General features: G+C 36.5%; 1 protein-coding gene across 3 annotated transcripts in view; it reads left to right on the top strand.

Moving 5' to 3' along the window:
• Window positions 1-15,765, top strand: part of PARG (poly(ADP-ribose) glycohydrolase) — a 112,344-nt gene that overhangs the window by 76,539 nt on the left and 20,040 nt on the right. For all 3 annotated transcript variants that reach the window (XM_007446775.1, XM_007446777.1, XM_007446776.1), the window contains 2 exons: window positions 4,175-4,322; window positions 15,042-15,120. In XM_007446775.1, coding sequence (XP_007446837.1) covers window positions 4,175-4,322; window positions 15,042-15,120 — 227 coding nt within the window. The remainder of the gene's footprint in view (window positions 1-4,174; window positions 4,323-15,041; window positions 15,121-15,765) is intronic.

Genomic DNA, 15,765 nt, shown 5'->3' with positions numbered 1-15,765 from the left:
ATGCTGACCTTTCATTACAGTACAATTCAGCAAGGAGTTATTCAACAACATTCAAGGTTGAGATTCTCCCCACTTCCCTGGAATGTATTATAGATGAAATGTGAAACCTCAGTAGATTAAAAGAATACATAAAGCCTTCTATTTATTTTCTCCCTACCCATGCCATGTATCCCCAGGAGATCAGGGAATATTATATTGCAGTGCTCCAAATCTCCTTGTGTAGCATATAAATTACATTATGCTGAGTGGCAACAACAACAAAACCTCTCTAAGGAGTGTTATCATTTCTCTCTTTTCATCAAGTTATAATTCAGCACTGAGTAAGCTGAACAGGTAGCTTTAAAGTAAAGTGAGTTAGAAAATGGCTAAAAATAAGGAAGCACTCATATGCTTGTTTTCATGTACTGGAACACCTGCAATAGAGAGCCTTTTATTAAGAACTTTTTTAAGTAGTAGAAACTGATTTTCTAAAAGACCCCTGCTTTCAGAGGCATATTGAGTTTAGTGTATTTGTTTCTGTGCATACCTTTTAAGTAATAAATGTTGGCCTTTTATTCAAAGAATGAACAGTAGCATGCACATTGAATGTATTTCATTTATCATTTCCAAGGAGTACATAGATTGGATAGAGCTTATCTTTTAAATTTAGTTGTGTATCTTGTTCCAGTAACAATTAAGTTTAGCTGATCGCAGGCCTTCTTTGTTTCTCATTTGTATTCCGAATACCATGATACTTAGCCAGTCTCTCAGTTTTCAAGAGCTGCCCATTTTATTTCCTTGCTGGGTCTCACTTCTTTCCCCACTGACCTATTTGAGGCCCTAGTAGTGCTTGTCTAAACTATTCAGTATTTACCTAGCCAACCTTTCTGCTTTTACTTTTCCAGTTCATTCTTTAAACTTTAGTCTGAATTATCTTCCTAAAACACAGATATATTTGTTACTTTTCTTCTTAGAATCTTTCCCAGAATCCTAAGAATTAAGTAAAAATTTCTTGGACCCCAGACCAGCTCATTACCAACTTTAACTCTCCACATGCTGTACACTGCTGACAGGCATGAGGAATCTGCTTACCACTCTCCTCATACAGCTCTTTACATTGGTTTTACCTGTGTCCTTTTGCAGCTATTCCTTTAGCCTGATTGTCAGCAAAATCTCAGTTGAATGCCACATCCTTTTGTAACGCTCCCGTATCCTCCCCATGCGCCAATTTTAGTTAATTGTATTATTTGAAAAGTATCAAATACATCCTAATAGGTTCTTTAATAATCATCTTATCATTCTACTTATGTGCCTCACTCCCATCTAGACTGTAAATGCTATGAAACCAGGAACCACATCTTATTCATCTTTGTATTCCGTGGTTCACAGAATAATATTTCATCAATACTTGTTTAATTGAACAATTTAAGCTATAAATCACCCAATGTATAAAGACTTCATATGTAGTAGGTAACTATTTCTAATCAGTGGACTAGTTTAACCAAAATTATTTTTCTATATAAGCTAAAGTTTTAGTGTTGATTTATTATGCCAGAATATAAACCCAAATGATTCACTTTGGTAACTCATTTCAAGAACTTGTCCAGTCATATTTTTCAGTATTTTCTAAGTTCTTCTGTAGTGAAAGAAGACTACTTTACCTTCTATTAATTTCTCTCTTTTCACATATAATATTTTTACGTGTCAAAAGATTCATATTCTTGTTTTACTCTTTTGTAAAACAGGCTTCACATTACTATTTCTTATAATTGCTTTAGAGATCACAAACAAGTTTTACGAAATCTCATACTTGACAATAGTCTGAAAGCATATGTGAAATAATAGGAAATATATATATTAGTCTCTACAACTTGTTCTTGGCACAGAGCTCCTAAAACCCTTGTAATCTCCTGAGTGGTAAGAGCACTAGGAGCATCTTTTGTTCTAATATTTGGTCTTTGACCCCAGTTCCTGACTCAGAGCTCCTAAACCCCTTGGAATTTCCTGAGTGATAGACATGTCTTTTGTTCTAATGATGCAGCTCTTGGTGGGCTCCTGGGTAGCTTCAGGATGGGGATGGTCACCAGAAAGACTAAGCCATGATTAGAAGTTTGGAACTTTCTGCCCCACCTCCCATCCTCTGGGAAAGGGGGAGAGGGACTGGAGACTCAGTTAATGATTGGTCATGAGAATGTGATGAAACTTCCATAAAAATTTCAGAAGTACAGGATTTGGAGAGCTTTGGGGTTGGTGAACATGCGGAGGTGCTGGGAGATGACTTGCTTGGAAAGGGCTTGGAAGCTCTGTGCCCCTTCCCACATACCTTGCCCTGTGTGTCTCTACATCTGGCTGTTCATCTGTATCCTTTATTGCATCCTTTTTAATAAATCAGTAAATGTAAGTAAGTGTTACCCTGAATTCTGGAGCTGGTCTAGCAAATCATCAAGTCCTGGGTGGGGTCATGGGAACCCCAATTTATAGCTGGTCAACTAGAAGTACAGGTGAGACAACCTGGGACTTGAGATTGTCATCTGAACTGGGGCAGTCTTGTAGGACTGAATCCTTAGCCTGTGGGATTTTTCACTAACTCCAGGTAGACAGTGTCAGAACTGAACTGGATTGTAGGACACCTAGCCGGTATTGCAGAATTGCTTGATGTGTGGAAAATCCACACATCTGGTGTCAGAAGTGTCGAGAGTGTGGTAGTAGTGTGAGGGTAAAGAAGAGACACAGGATTGTGTTTTTCCTAAATAGTATAGAAGCCTCTCTTACGTTACTTACTAAATTCTGGTGGGGGGCGGGAGGGGTTGTGTATGACTATGTGTGTACACAAGTTGTGTGTATGTGTGTAATCTAACTCCCCAAATAGAAAAATCTAAGACAAAGTCAGAAACTATTTCTTACATATTGCCCCATAGAGCCTAGCATACCGTTGGACACATTGGAGTACATAGTAAGTTTAAGACAAACAAATAATTCTGGCAAGTTGAGTTTGCTTTCTCTTGAGGATTATGTAACTCACCTTTATCAATAGGAGCTTGGGGATGCCATCATAGTACTCCATAGAAAACTTACATATAGTTTTAAACTAAATTGGAAATATTAATTTACTGAATCTTTGTTGTTAAACTAGATTGTTTTTGTCTTAATTTTTCTTCCCCTTAGGTGTATTTTTCTTTAAAAGTTTGTAATGTTTTTGCAGTTTGGGGTTTGCAGTTGAATTTAGAAGGAAGAAATTTTCATCCCTTTATTTTTTCACAAAAGAAAAAAGTTACCAAAAAGGTTAAATCCTAAACTTTTCAAACCTTTAAGGACAAGTGTTTGATTTCCATATTATATAAGAAAGGTACAGGCTATATAGTTTGGAGATACCATGTGTTCATTTCCAGACCATTGCAAAAAAGTGAGTCACATGAATTTTTTTGGTTTCCCAGTGCATATAAAAGTTACGTTTATACTATACTGTAGTCTTTTAAGTGTCCAATAGCATTATGTCTAAGAAAATGTACATGCCTTAATTAAAAATTACTTTATTGCTAAAAAAAATGCCAACCATCATCTGAGCCTTCAGGTCGTAATTTTTTTTGCTGGTGGAGGGTTTGAAATATCGCAAGAATTACCAAAATATGACACAGAGACACAAAGTGAGAAAATGCTATTGGAAAAAATGGCACCAATAGCCTTGCTAGATGCAGGGTTGCCATTAACATTCAATTTGTAAAAAATGCAATATCTGTGAAGTGCAGTAAAGCAAAGTGCAATAAAATAAGGTATGCCTGTATAATTATATTAAAGTCATATGAAGTACATAAATGGAAATTGAGTAGAGAGTGGTGGAGAAGTGATCTTGAAACCTTTCCAGATAAAAACCTCTCTTGATTTGTGGCCCTTGGAGCACAGGTAAGGTTTATAAACAAGAGTCCATATAATTACATTGAGGCTTTTGCCTAAAAGCTCTATTTTCCATGTTCCTTCTAACATTTTGGAATCCAAAGAAATATTCAGAGATGTTAACTGCAGTGAGGTGGAAAGGGTGCAGTCAACCACAATCTGTTCTCCCTGGGAAGATTACTAATTTGGGGATTGATTTACGTGGGAAAGGGAAGGAAGATCAGAGCTTAGAGGGAGTATACTTCTTTATCATATATGTAGGTATTTTAAATTGTCATTTAACATACCACATTTTCCCAAATAGGTGGATTTTGCAAACCGTTTTGTTGGAGGTGGTGTAACCAGTGCAGGACTTGTACAAGAAGAAATCCGCTTTTTAATCAACCCTGAGTTGATTGTTTCACGGCTCTTCACTGAGGTGCTGGATCACAATGAATGTCTTATCATCACAGGTTAGTTTTGAGAAGTCTGGACAATGGGGTAGTGTTCCCCATCTGTGATGATCTATCATGAAGACGAGAGGCCACTCAGATAGTAGCTTTCCTCTACCGTGATCATTAGTCCCAATATTTTAATTCATTAATTTATACTTGTTCTTATTAAATTGTTACAGTTTCATTTTCAGAATCTTGAGTAAGACATTTTATCTCCACTTTTTCTTTCTTGGCATCTTTATCTGAGGAACAAGGGTAAAAATGATTAAACTACTCTCCAGTTTGAAATTTTATGATATGGTGTCCTTAAAAAGAAGATAGTGATATGTCTTTGAGCATGTATCCTATTATTATTCTTCCATTATATTTCCAAAGTGATTTGTTGTACTTCAGTATGAACACACTATGTAAGTATAAAAAACAGTTACAGTGTTTGTAGAGAGTCAGTACAACAGTGAGCTTTAGAGAAGGGAAATAAATCAGTAGCCTTTATGTTTATTCTAATTTCTAATCCTAAGAGAAAAAGTGTGATTATCTTAGTGCCTCTCTTTGATTTAAGTTATTATGGGTGGAGGAGAGAAGGAAACATAGTCAAATTTATACTTTAGGCCTATTAATCAAGATTTACATTTTTTTCCCTTAAGTTTCTTTAGATTGCAATATCACTATGTCACAGTATTTTCTTGTGTATAAGCTACCAAAAAAAATTGATGATTAACTCATAACTCTTAATCAGCCTCTGTAGGGAAGTTAAGCCTTTTATTCAGGTACCTAAAAGAATATACCCCCCCGCAAAAAAAACATTCCCATATAAAAGCCATAATCAACCTCAACTGCTGATGTTTTTTTCTTTCCGCAAAGGAGGATTTCTTATTTCCTCTTTGAATCTATTGCCACTTTGAGATTAGTATAGGAGACTAACAGGCTAAGTGTAGGAGAATTTGGTTGATTGTTATTTTCAAAGATTACAGTGGGATGAAAACCATCCTCTGTTAGTTTTATCAAATGTATAACTCAACTAATTTATGTCCAAAGAGGTACATGACAGAATTAAGACTGAGACCACACATCTCAGATACCTTTGTAGGCAACCTTCAGAAGAGCATCTAAATGTTGTCCCTTATGTTTTGCTTTCAGGATTCCCTCTTTGTCTTTCAACTGTTTATGGTGTGTACAGGTGTGGATCTCTTTAACTTTATCCTGTTTGGGTTCATTGAATGTCTTGAATGTTTAGATACATTTGGTAGATTTTTGGCCATTATTTCTTCAAGTGTTCTTTCTGTCCCTTTCTCTTCTCTCCTTCTGAGACTCCTGTTATGCATGTGTTGGTACATTTGGTGATGTCCATTGGTCTCTGAAGCTCTGTTCATTTTTCTTCATTCTTTTTGTTTCTCAGACTGGATAATTTCTACTGACCTATTAGGTTCACTGATTCTTCTGTCTGCTCTAATCTGCTTTTTAATCCCCTCTGTGAAATTTTTATTCCAGTTATTATGCTTTTCAACTATAGAATTTCTATTTGATTCTTTTTAAAAATAATGTTTATCTCTATTGAGATTCTCTATTTGTGAGGCATTATTCTCATATTTTCATTTAGTTCTTTAGACATAATTTCCTTTAGTATTTTTTAATGGATGTAAAACAGCTGACTTAAAGGTTCTGTTTAGTAAGTCCAACGTCTGAGTTCCTCAGGGTGGGTCAGTTACTAATGAATACTTTTTTTCCCCGAGTATGGACCCTACTTTCTCGTTTCTTTGCATGTCTCAATTTTTTTGTTGAAAACTGGACATTTTAAATGGGGCAGCTCTTGAAATCAGATTTTCTTCTTTTCCCAGAGTATGTTTTTGTTGCTGTTTGTTTGGTGACTTTCCTAATCTAGTTCTGTGAAGACTGTATTCTTTTTCATGTGTAGCCACTAAAGTCTCTGCTTGGTTAGATTAGTAGTTACCTAATGATTGGACAGAGATTTTCTTAAATGCCTAGAGCCAGTAAGTCAGTCTTTGCCAAAGGGCTCTGTGTATATTTTGGGGCTTACCTTCAATACTCCACCAGGCAGTTGACACTTCCTTCCTGCTTACACAGAGCCTCAAGATCAGAGTGAGGGGAGAGGTTAGGACCTTCTCAGGTCTTTCTTGAGCCTGTGTACAGCTATGGGCATGTGTGTAGACGTCTAGATTCCCGAAGATACTTTTCAAAGTCCTGTAAGTACTTCTCATTCCTTAGCTTTTCCTCTGAAGCTTTTTGGTTAGCCTATTTACCCCAACTGTAATCTAATGCCTCAGGCAGCTACACTCTTAAAGAATTGACTATAATTGTTTTCAACAAACACCCCTGGGAATTAGGCTTTTCACCCTGGATAAAGTCCAAGTCTGATCAAATAAAGACAGCCTTGTGAGTGAGGTCTTCCAGGGAACTACCAGACAGGTCAGATGATTACAGTTCTCTGAGAATGGGGCTTTGAAGGAGCTTCAACCCTTCTCTGCCCCCTCTGGTGGCAACCAGGCTGCTTTGATTACAGGCTATTGGTTTCTTAGGCTACTAGGGAGCTTGGGAAAGTGGAATAGGAACAGGGCAAGTTAAAACACCATACAACTCACTGTGTTTACCAATATTCAGCCAATTTTTCTTTAATAAACACTCCTCAGACTGCTGCAAGCCTTTGGTTAATTCCCACAGTGCAGAAAAAGATGATTCTTACAAGTTTTGCCAGTGTTCTCATTATTTTTATGGAGGAAAGAGTTCTCTGAGATTTTTACTCCATTGTTTTTATTGATGTGTCCGTATCTTTTATAAGTGCTTGTGGATAAAAGGGCTTTCAAGGAGTTATTCCACGTCTTTTAGGTAACCCTATATTATTTCTTATAATATCCTTTTGATTCTGCTGTTTTGGTGAGATAAGGCAAAAAATAAAAATTGTTGTTTGAGTTTATGTAGGAAGTTTAGAATTTCAGCAAAGGAATTTCTTCTTTGATAGAACTGCAGCTATTTGAAGTTAATAACCTGAAGTATTTCATCCAGAATTCTGAGGTTGTGATCCAAACTGTACTGAAATAGAAAGATAAAACCCTTTTATTCTCAGCATTGTCTCAACTTACATATTGGTTGTCTATCTGCATTTGTTGTTTATTATGTATGCAGATAAGAAGGGTGTAGTTAGAAGTTGTTAGGGGAGAAAAGAGTGTAAGGAATTACAGAACAAAAAAATTAAACTGTCATAAATCCATTGTTGGGCAAATGAATACTTTGAATATTGATCTCAGACTGTTTTAGAGAGCACTAAAGTTCTGGAATGTGACCGTCTCCAGCATTTGGGTGTATCAAATAATACTTTAAAAGAGTTTTAATTTTTAGCAGTTAAGCTAGATTTGAATTGAAGACTGAGAACAAAATATCCCATCAATTTTTTTTTTTTTTTTCGGTATGCGGGCCTCTCACTGCTGTGGCCTCTCCCGTTGTGGAGCACAGGCTCTGGACGCCCGGCCTCAGCGGCCATGGCTCACGGGCCCAGCCACTCCACGGCATGTGGGATCTTCCTGGACCGGGGCACGAACCCGTGTCCCCTGCATCGGCAGGCGGACTCTCAACCACTGCGCACCAGGGAAGCCCTCCCATCAATTTTTTAGGATGAATTTACATTCTTGAAATAAAAAAGTTGGTAGAATGCAGGGCATTTTAACTCAAAGCTAATTTGTTTCATTTGCTTCACTTCTGTTGTACTAGGGAAGTAGTCCCTTGTCATCTCCCATTAATGTTTCTGTAAATAAAGGATGTAATTTCCTTGGGAATAGTAAAAGGAAAACATTAGACCTCTTTTCTTTTTTAAGGATAGTTTGTCCCCAATCTAAAAAAGCATCATCACTCTGGAGTTATATCTGGTCTCTAACTTACCTGCAGCCATTGTAAAATAGATGGAAAATTGCAGATCCATGACTCACCTTCACACCTGTAATTACCTCAGGCTAAGGACACCCGGGGTGACTTTTAACTCAGCATTTTTTCCCCATATCCATTTAACTCTAGTGCCTCCTAATTAATATCTGTGATGTGATGTTCCCTTAATGGAAATGGCCATTTCATCATCTATTTGATGTTGGATTTCTGCCATCTCCCTTCTTAGGAGACTCTTAACTATGTACTGCAGTCTATCTGCCTGATCAATTCCATTCCTTCAATGATTCAACCAGGCTCAGTGAGCTAATGGCTGTGACTGTGCTGCCTGCATCTGTAGAAGAGTTTGAGAAATTGGAAATAAATTAAATTTATCATCATTTTGGGGCATCTGGTTGGTATCAGACTTTTAAATGAATATGAAACAGGTCATGCAAACAGGCAAATACTTTTATCCAAACAGTGTTATCCCTCTACTTGCTGTGATCCTCCCTGGAGCAGTCATGAGTTAAAACCTTTCAGTAAGTACAGACTGAGGAAAAGAATTAAAACTCCAATCTTCCCCTTTTCTCTCCTCTCGTGTGTTCCTTCACAACATCCAGTAAAAGCTTCAATACTAAAAGGTGTTACTGTGGTGCTGGGAGATTATTTTGTTGTTTCTGTGTGGTGAGAACATAAAGCAGATGCCTAGACATGAAACTTACTGAGCAGAATGTTGACACATTTAATATAAAACCTGCCCTCTAGTGAATCAAATCGTCCCAAACACCACATGTCCTTAAATCTTTTGTGTCAGCAGAACTGATAGAAAAGACAAAAGCAGACACCATTGCTTATAGTACCGGTATCTTTCATAGAGTTAACAACACTAGAGGTGCCCATCACTACAAAAACAGCCCAGTGCTTACTAAATGACACCAGCTCATTGGGAAAGATCCAAATAAAGTTGGAGTTTGGCTTTTCTTAATGTTTATTAATCATGGGAATGAAAGGCCAGAGTGTTTTTTTCTGCTGCATAATCACTACTGTTTTAATGATACTAATAAAAGTGGAGTACATGGTTTTTTGGGGGGTTTTTACATCTTTATTGGAGTATAATTGTTTTACAATGGTGTGTTAGTTTCTGCTTTATAACAAAGTTAATCAGTTATACATATACATATGTCCCCATATCTCTTCCCTCTTGCGTCTCCCTCCCTCCCACCCTCCCTATCCCACCCCTCTAGGTGGTCACAAAGCACCAAGCTGATCTCCCCGTGCTATGCTGCTGCTTCCCACTAGCTATCTATTTTATGTTTGGTAGTGTATATATGTCCATGCCACTCTCTCACTTTGTCACAGCTTCCCCTTCCCCCTCCCCATATCCTCACGTCCATTCTGTAGTAGGTATGTGTCTTTTATTCCTGTCTTACCCCTAGGTTCTTTGAATAATTCTTCTTTCTAATGGCATAACCCATTAGTAAGTAGAATTTCTTTAATCTCCAAATATTTTTTGCTGTGTTCATCATAAACTTTCATTACTAGTAAAAGAAAATAAGAATTTTTCTTACTACTATAAAGTCTAAGAACTCATAAGGTTGTAATGGCTCTTGAAAAGATTTAAATGGGTTCCTTAAAAGTTTTTAACTTAGGTGAAGGTTTGTCTTTGAGTATAAAGTCTTAAGGCTATATCCCTAGAGAGAGCTATCACAAAGGTCTTTGTCTCTTCTGTCTCTTCTTTGCTGTTATCACTGTCCACCTTTTGCATTTTCAGAAAAGTTTATCAGTAAATTTAAATTTAAAGCAAGCTAAGGGCATTTGTTTTTCAGAACAAACAACATAATTTTGAAAGATGTTTACTTAGAAAACTCAGGATTTAATTTTAGAGCAAAAGCATCTTATGTGCATTTTTGATTTCCCAAACCTGAAGGAAATAAACCTAACCTTGTTTCTGTTAGGAAAGAAGACAAAAACCATCCTAATTTGAAATAGAAGTTGATCATTTTATGTTTTTAAACCACTTTTCAAAAGACAGAAGAGGTGTTTATTTTCATAATTAAGAGATCAGAGTAGGCGTTATTATTGTTATTATTATTAATAATAATAATAAACAGGGAAAATGAGCCTTGTTCACTGCAGGGCAAAAAGCAAAAGAACAGGACTATTCCCGGCTGTCTTTATTCCCAGTCAGGCCAGTAGACCACGTGTCTTTTAAATCCCACATAAATAGAGTCATATATCCTTCGTTTCTCTACTCCCTTACAAAGTTAAGTCTGATGACACCAATACCAACCTGTGTATGGTACTGAAGGATTTTAAACTCGTCTTATTTGGTTTTCCAAGCTATTCTATGGGGTAAACAATATAAGAATTATTGACAAGCCTAATTTTTAGACGTTGAGATGAAGTCCAGTGAGATTTGGTTACTTAAGGATTCACTTTGGGTTCCTCGTGACTCTTAATCTCAGTGTGGTGCTCTTTTTGCAATGCCACACTGTCTTTGTAAATGAATTTTTTAATATGTCAATTATATAATACTTAGTCCAGATTAAGTATTTCTGGACTCATTATTTTAACCTCAGTGTTCTTCCTGTTTCGGTCCTTAATTATGTTTATGCAGCAAGTACTTACTCAACTGCTTCTATATTTTTGCATTACAAGATGCTAATGTAGGCACACATGTTAATAATATATAATCCCTGCCCTTGAGAAGCTGTCAGTCTAGTGAAGGAGTCAGATTATTGAGGTATAATTGACATACCACAAACCATATATATTTAAAGTGTGCAGTTAGGTAAGTTTTGACATATGGCTATGCTCCTGAAGCCATCTTTTTGCCTATGTTTTAATTGGGTTGTTTTTTTATTCTTGAGTTTGGAAGTGCTTTATATATTTTAGGTAAGTCTTTTATCAGACATATGAACTATGTCTTTTCATTATCTTAACAATGACTTTTGAAAAACAGAAGTTTCTAATTTTGAAGTCCAATTTATTAATTTGGGTTTTGGTTTTTTTGGGTTTTTTGGTTCTTTCTGGTTTGATTACTGTAGCTTTATAATAATTCTTGAAATCAGGCAGTGTGAGTCCTCTAACTTTGTTCTTCTTCAGAGTTGTTTGTTAAATTTTAGAATGAGTTTGTCAATATCTACAAAAAAGGTTGCTGAATTTTAATTAAGATTGTTCTGAATCTATAGATCAATTTGGGAAGATGACTTTAAAATAAATTTTATTGAAGTATAGTTGATTTACAATGTTGTATTTCTTCTGTACAGCAAAGTGACTCAATTATACACACACACACACACACACACACACACATTTTCATATTCTTTTCCATTATGGTTTGTCAGGGGATATTGACTATAGTTCCCTGTGCTATACAATAGGACCTTGTTGTTTATCCATCCTACATATAATAGTTTGCCTCTGCTAATCCCAAACTCCCATTCCTTCCCTCTCCTACCCTCCCTTCCCCTTGACAACTACAGTCTGTTCTCCATAGAGTCTGTTTCTGTTTTGTAGATATGTTCATTTGTGCCATACTTTAGATTCCACATATATGTGATATCGTATGGTATTTGTCTTTCTCTGACTTACTTCACTTAGTATGATAATCTCTAGGTCCATCCATGTTGCTGCAAATGGCATTATATCATTCTTTTTGATGGCTGAGTAATAGTCCATTATATATATATGGACTATATATACATACCACATCTTCTTTATCCATTCATCTGTCAATGGACATTTTGGTTGTTTTCATGTCTTGGCTATTGCAAATAGTGCTGCTATGAACATAGGGGTGCATACATCGTTTTGAATTATAGTTTTGTCTGGGTATATGCCCAGGAGTGGGATTGCTAGATCATATGGCAACTCTATTTTTATTTTTTTGAGGAACTTCCATATTGTTCTCCATAGTGGCTGCACCAATTTACATTCCCACCAACAGTGTTAGAGGGTTCCCTTTTTTCCACACCCTCTGCAGCATTTGTTATTTGTAGACATTTTAATGATGGCCATTCTGACCATTGTGAGGTGGTACCTCATTGTAGTTTTGATTTGCATTTCTCTTATAATTAGCAATGTTGAGCATCTTTTCATGTGCCTATTGGCCATCTGTATGTGGGAAAACTTGACTTCTTAACAATATTTAGTCTTTGACACGTGAATGAGATATCTTTATGTTTATTTAGGTCTTATTTAATTTCTCTCAGTCATATTACATACTTTTTATTGTATACTTCTTTTACATTTTCTCAGACTTACCTTTAAGTATTTCATATTTTTTGTTATTGTAAATGAAGTTTTAAAATTTCAGTTTTTGACTGCTCATTGATACTGTGTAGAAATATAATTGATTTGCAGATTGCAATTTAATATGTTAATTGCTCTGCTGATGCTGTATGCAGAGTACTGCGGAGCACAAAGAAAGAACAACCAACTCTACTTACAATGTCAAGGAAGCCTGACAGAAACAACATTAATTTTGTAGTTATTTTCTTGATTTGTAGAAGACTATCTTACCCCAAATACTAGGTGAATTTATAGTAATTAAACTGTAACTTATTTAAAGTTTTGAAAAATTATTTTTAAGAAACAGTGTGCTCAGTAATAGACTAGAAACTGTAGTATTGAGTTTAAATCTTTTAAGTTTTTATTATGGAATATTTTAATCATTTATAAAAATAGAATAGTATTTTTCATAGCTTTATTTAATATTTACTTATATTGTGTATCTATGTTTATATTTGTAAATGTATGAAAATTTTCAGATCTACAGAAAAGTTGCAAGAATAATACAAGGAATTTCCATGTAATTTTCACCCAGATTCACCAGTTTACATTTCTGCCCCATCTGCTATATCATTCTTTCTCTATTTTCTTTTCCTGAACTAGGAGTATATTGGAGACATTCTGCCCTTTTACCCCAAATATTTTATTGTATATTTCCTAAGAACTAGGACATTCTCTTACATTAGCACAGCATAGTTAATCAAAATTAGGAAATTTGGGCTTCCCTGGTGGCGCAGTGGTTGAGACTCTCTGCCTGCCGATGCAGGGAACACAGGTTCATGCCCTGGTCTGGGAAGATCCCACATGCCGCAGAGCGGTGGGGCCCGTGAGCCATGGCTGCTGAGCCTGCGCGTCCGGAGCCTGTGCTCCGCAACGGGAGAGGTCACAACAGTGAGAGAGGCCCGCGTACCGCAAAAAAAAAAAAAGGAAATTTAACATTGATAAAATACTATTAGCTAATCCCTAGTCAATATTCTATCAATTATCCTAATTATATCTTTTGTAGCTTTCCCCCCACCCAGTCTACAGTCCAATCCAGGATCAGACCTTGAATAGACTTGTCATGTATCCGTTAAACTGGGACAGTTTCTCAACCTTGTGTTTGTTCACCTTGATATTTTTAAAACATTGAAGCCAGTTACTTGGTAGAATATCTCTTTTGGGGGGTTTGCCCAGTGTTTTTTCATAACTAGATTCAGTTTATTCATTTTGGTAGGAATCCCACTGAAGTGTATCTTTTGGAGAGAAAAGTAGTACTGTAAAATTCACATATAACTTATATGCGTATATAACTTCAGTCAGCCCTTTGAATACACATTTCCTTCATCTGTGGGGACCACCTCTGTGGATTCAACCAACTGCAGATTGTCTAGTACTGTAGTATTTACTATTGAAAAAAATCTACAGTGTAAGGGAACCCGTGCAGTTCAAACCCATTTGTTTGAGAGTCAGCTGTACTAAAAGTATCATTAATCTTAGTTCTCAATGTTGTCTTGTTTCTTTTTTTTTTAATATGTGAAAAGTATAATCTTGCTCAAGTTTTCAGCTTTTAATTTTACTGTTTTGTTGATTCTTATCAGGTCAAGTAATTATTGAGTTGACCATAGGAGTTGGAATGAGCTTATTTACTTAGTTAAATAGAACACTTTTGACACCATCCCTTTTGATATGTTCAGGTCCAGTGAATTAGAAATCTATGTTATATGCTAAGCTTGGTACATCTTCTCATCAGATGAATGTTAATTATGCTTTTTTCCCTCCCTGTCTTCTCAGGCATAATATCCTAGTTTTACAAAGTCCTTTGAGGTACCTTGCCTGTTGATAGGCAAATCCTAAATTTAATTTTACTGTCTTAGGGAATGTTTTTATGTAAAATTTATTTTTTCAACAACACAAAGAAAAAACCATCTGATCACTGACATTGAAGACAGTGGAGTTTTTGTTTTTTGGGTTTTTTTTTTGCGGTACGCGGGCCTCTCACTGTTGTGGCCTCTCCAGTTGCGGAGCACAGGCTCCGGACGCGCAGGCTCAGCAGCCATGGCTCACGGGCCCAGCCTCTCCCCGGCATGTGGGATCTTCCCGGACCAGGGCACGAACCCGTGTCCCCTGCATCGGCAGGCGGACTCTCAACCACTGCGCCACCAGGGAAGCCCGACAGTGGACTTTTATAAAACACAATCTTTATGTACTCCTCATAAAAGAAAAAAATGAGTATGACAAGACATTTTGTTTTCTTTGTTGATTGGGACATTCATTCACTGTATGATAATTGCGGTGGCATTTGAAGGCATTTATTTCTTTATGGGAAGCAATAACAAGTCATTAAGACCAGCGGGGGGTTTTTTATTTGTTTGTTTCTTAACAGAGACCTTTTAGAAGGTGCAGTTCTTAAGAAATTTTTTTCTGGGGGCAGTGGTGGTGGGATGAATTGGGAGATTGGGATTGACATACATACGCTAAGATGTATAAAACAGATAACTAATAAGAACCTGCTGTATAAAAAATAAAATAAAATTCAAAAAGAAAAAAGAAATTTTTTTCTCAAAAATAATAGTGGCAGATTATTTGTTTCAGGTACTGAACAGTACAGTGAATACACAGGCTATGCCGAAACATACCGTTGGGCCCGGAGCCATGAAGACAGGAGTGAAAGGTGAGTTCATTTCTGACGTTAGCATCTCATGACCAAAAGCTAAAGAATGTGGGTTTGACCCTGGTACAGTCTGTCTCCCATCTATTCTTATTTCAGAAATATAATTTTCTTCTTAAATTCAATAGTACAGTTTCATTAGTAGTTAAAACCGTATCACCAGCTCCATATACCAAAGGGAACAACAGAGAAAAGCCAAATGTCTAAACCAAGAAGAAAGGCACAGCTCAGCTGCTAATTGTAAGCAGCCAGTGGAGATTAACTTCCAAGGTCGAACTAAGTAGAGCTTAAAGCCTTTAAACAGCTTATTTAGTTATCCTTACTTTTTCTGTGAGATTAGGTTAAGTGGGGGAAACCTGTGCTGGGACAATTTGCCTGATGCCACAAACAGTTGATAGCAGAACCTATGTTGAATTTTGCTGCTGCAGTCTCCTAGTTCTTATTGAAATATATTTTTACACTTTGACATTTTTGCTTTCCCACTAAGTTGGTTTACCAGAGGTAAATTTTTACAGAAAATGTGTGTGGCCTATGTATGTGTGTTTCAACGCAAAAGAGCCATTGTGGCAGAAAGAATCAGCTATTGCCCATGTAGCCATACAACCTTATCTTTGTAATATCTCAAGTCCAGTCCCTAGTCTCTTTCCC

The sequence above is a fragment of the Lipotes vexillifer genome, unplaced genomic scaffold (assembly GCF_000442215.2).
Source record: "Lipotes vexillifer unplaced genomic scaffold, Lipotes_vexillifer_v1.1 scaffold1237, whole genome shotgun sequence".
NCBI lineage: Eukaryota > Metazoa > Chordata > Mammalia > Artiodactyla > Lipotidae > Lipotes > Lipotes vexillifer.
This window is presented reverse-complemented; position numbering and strand designations above follow the sequence as displayed.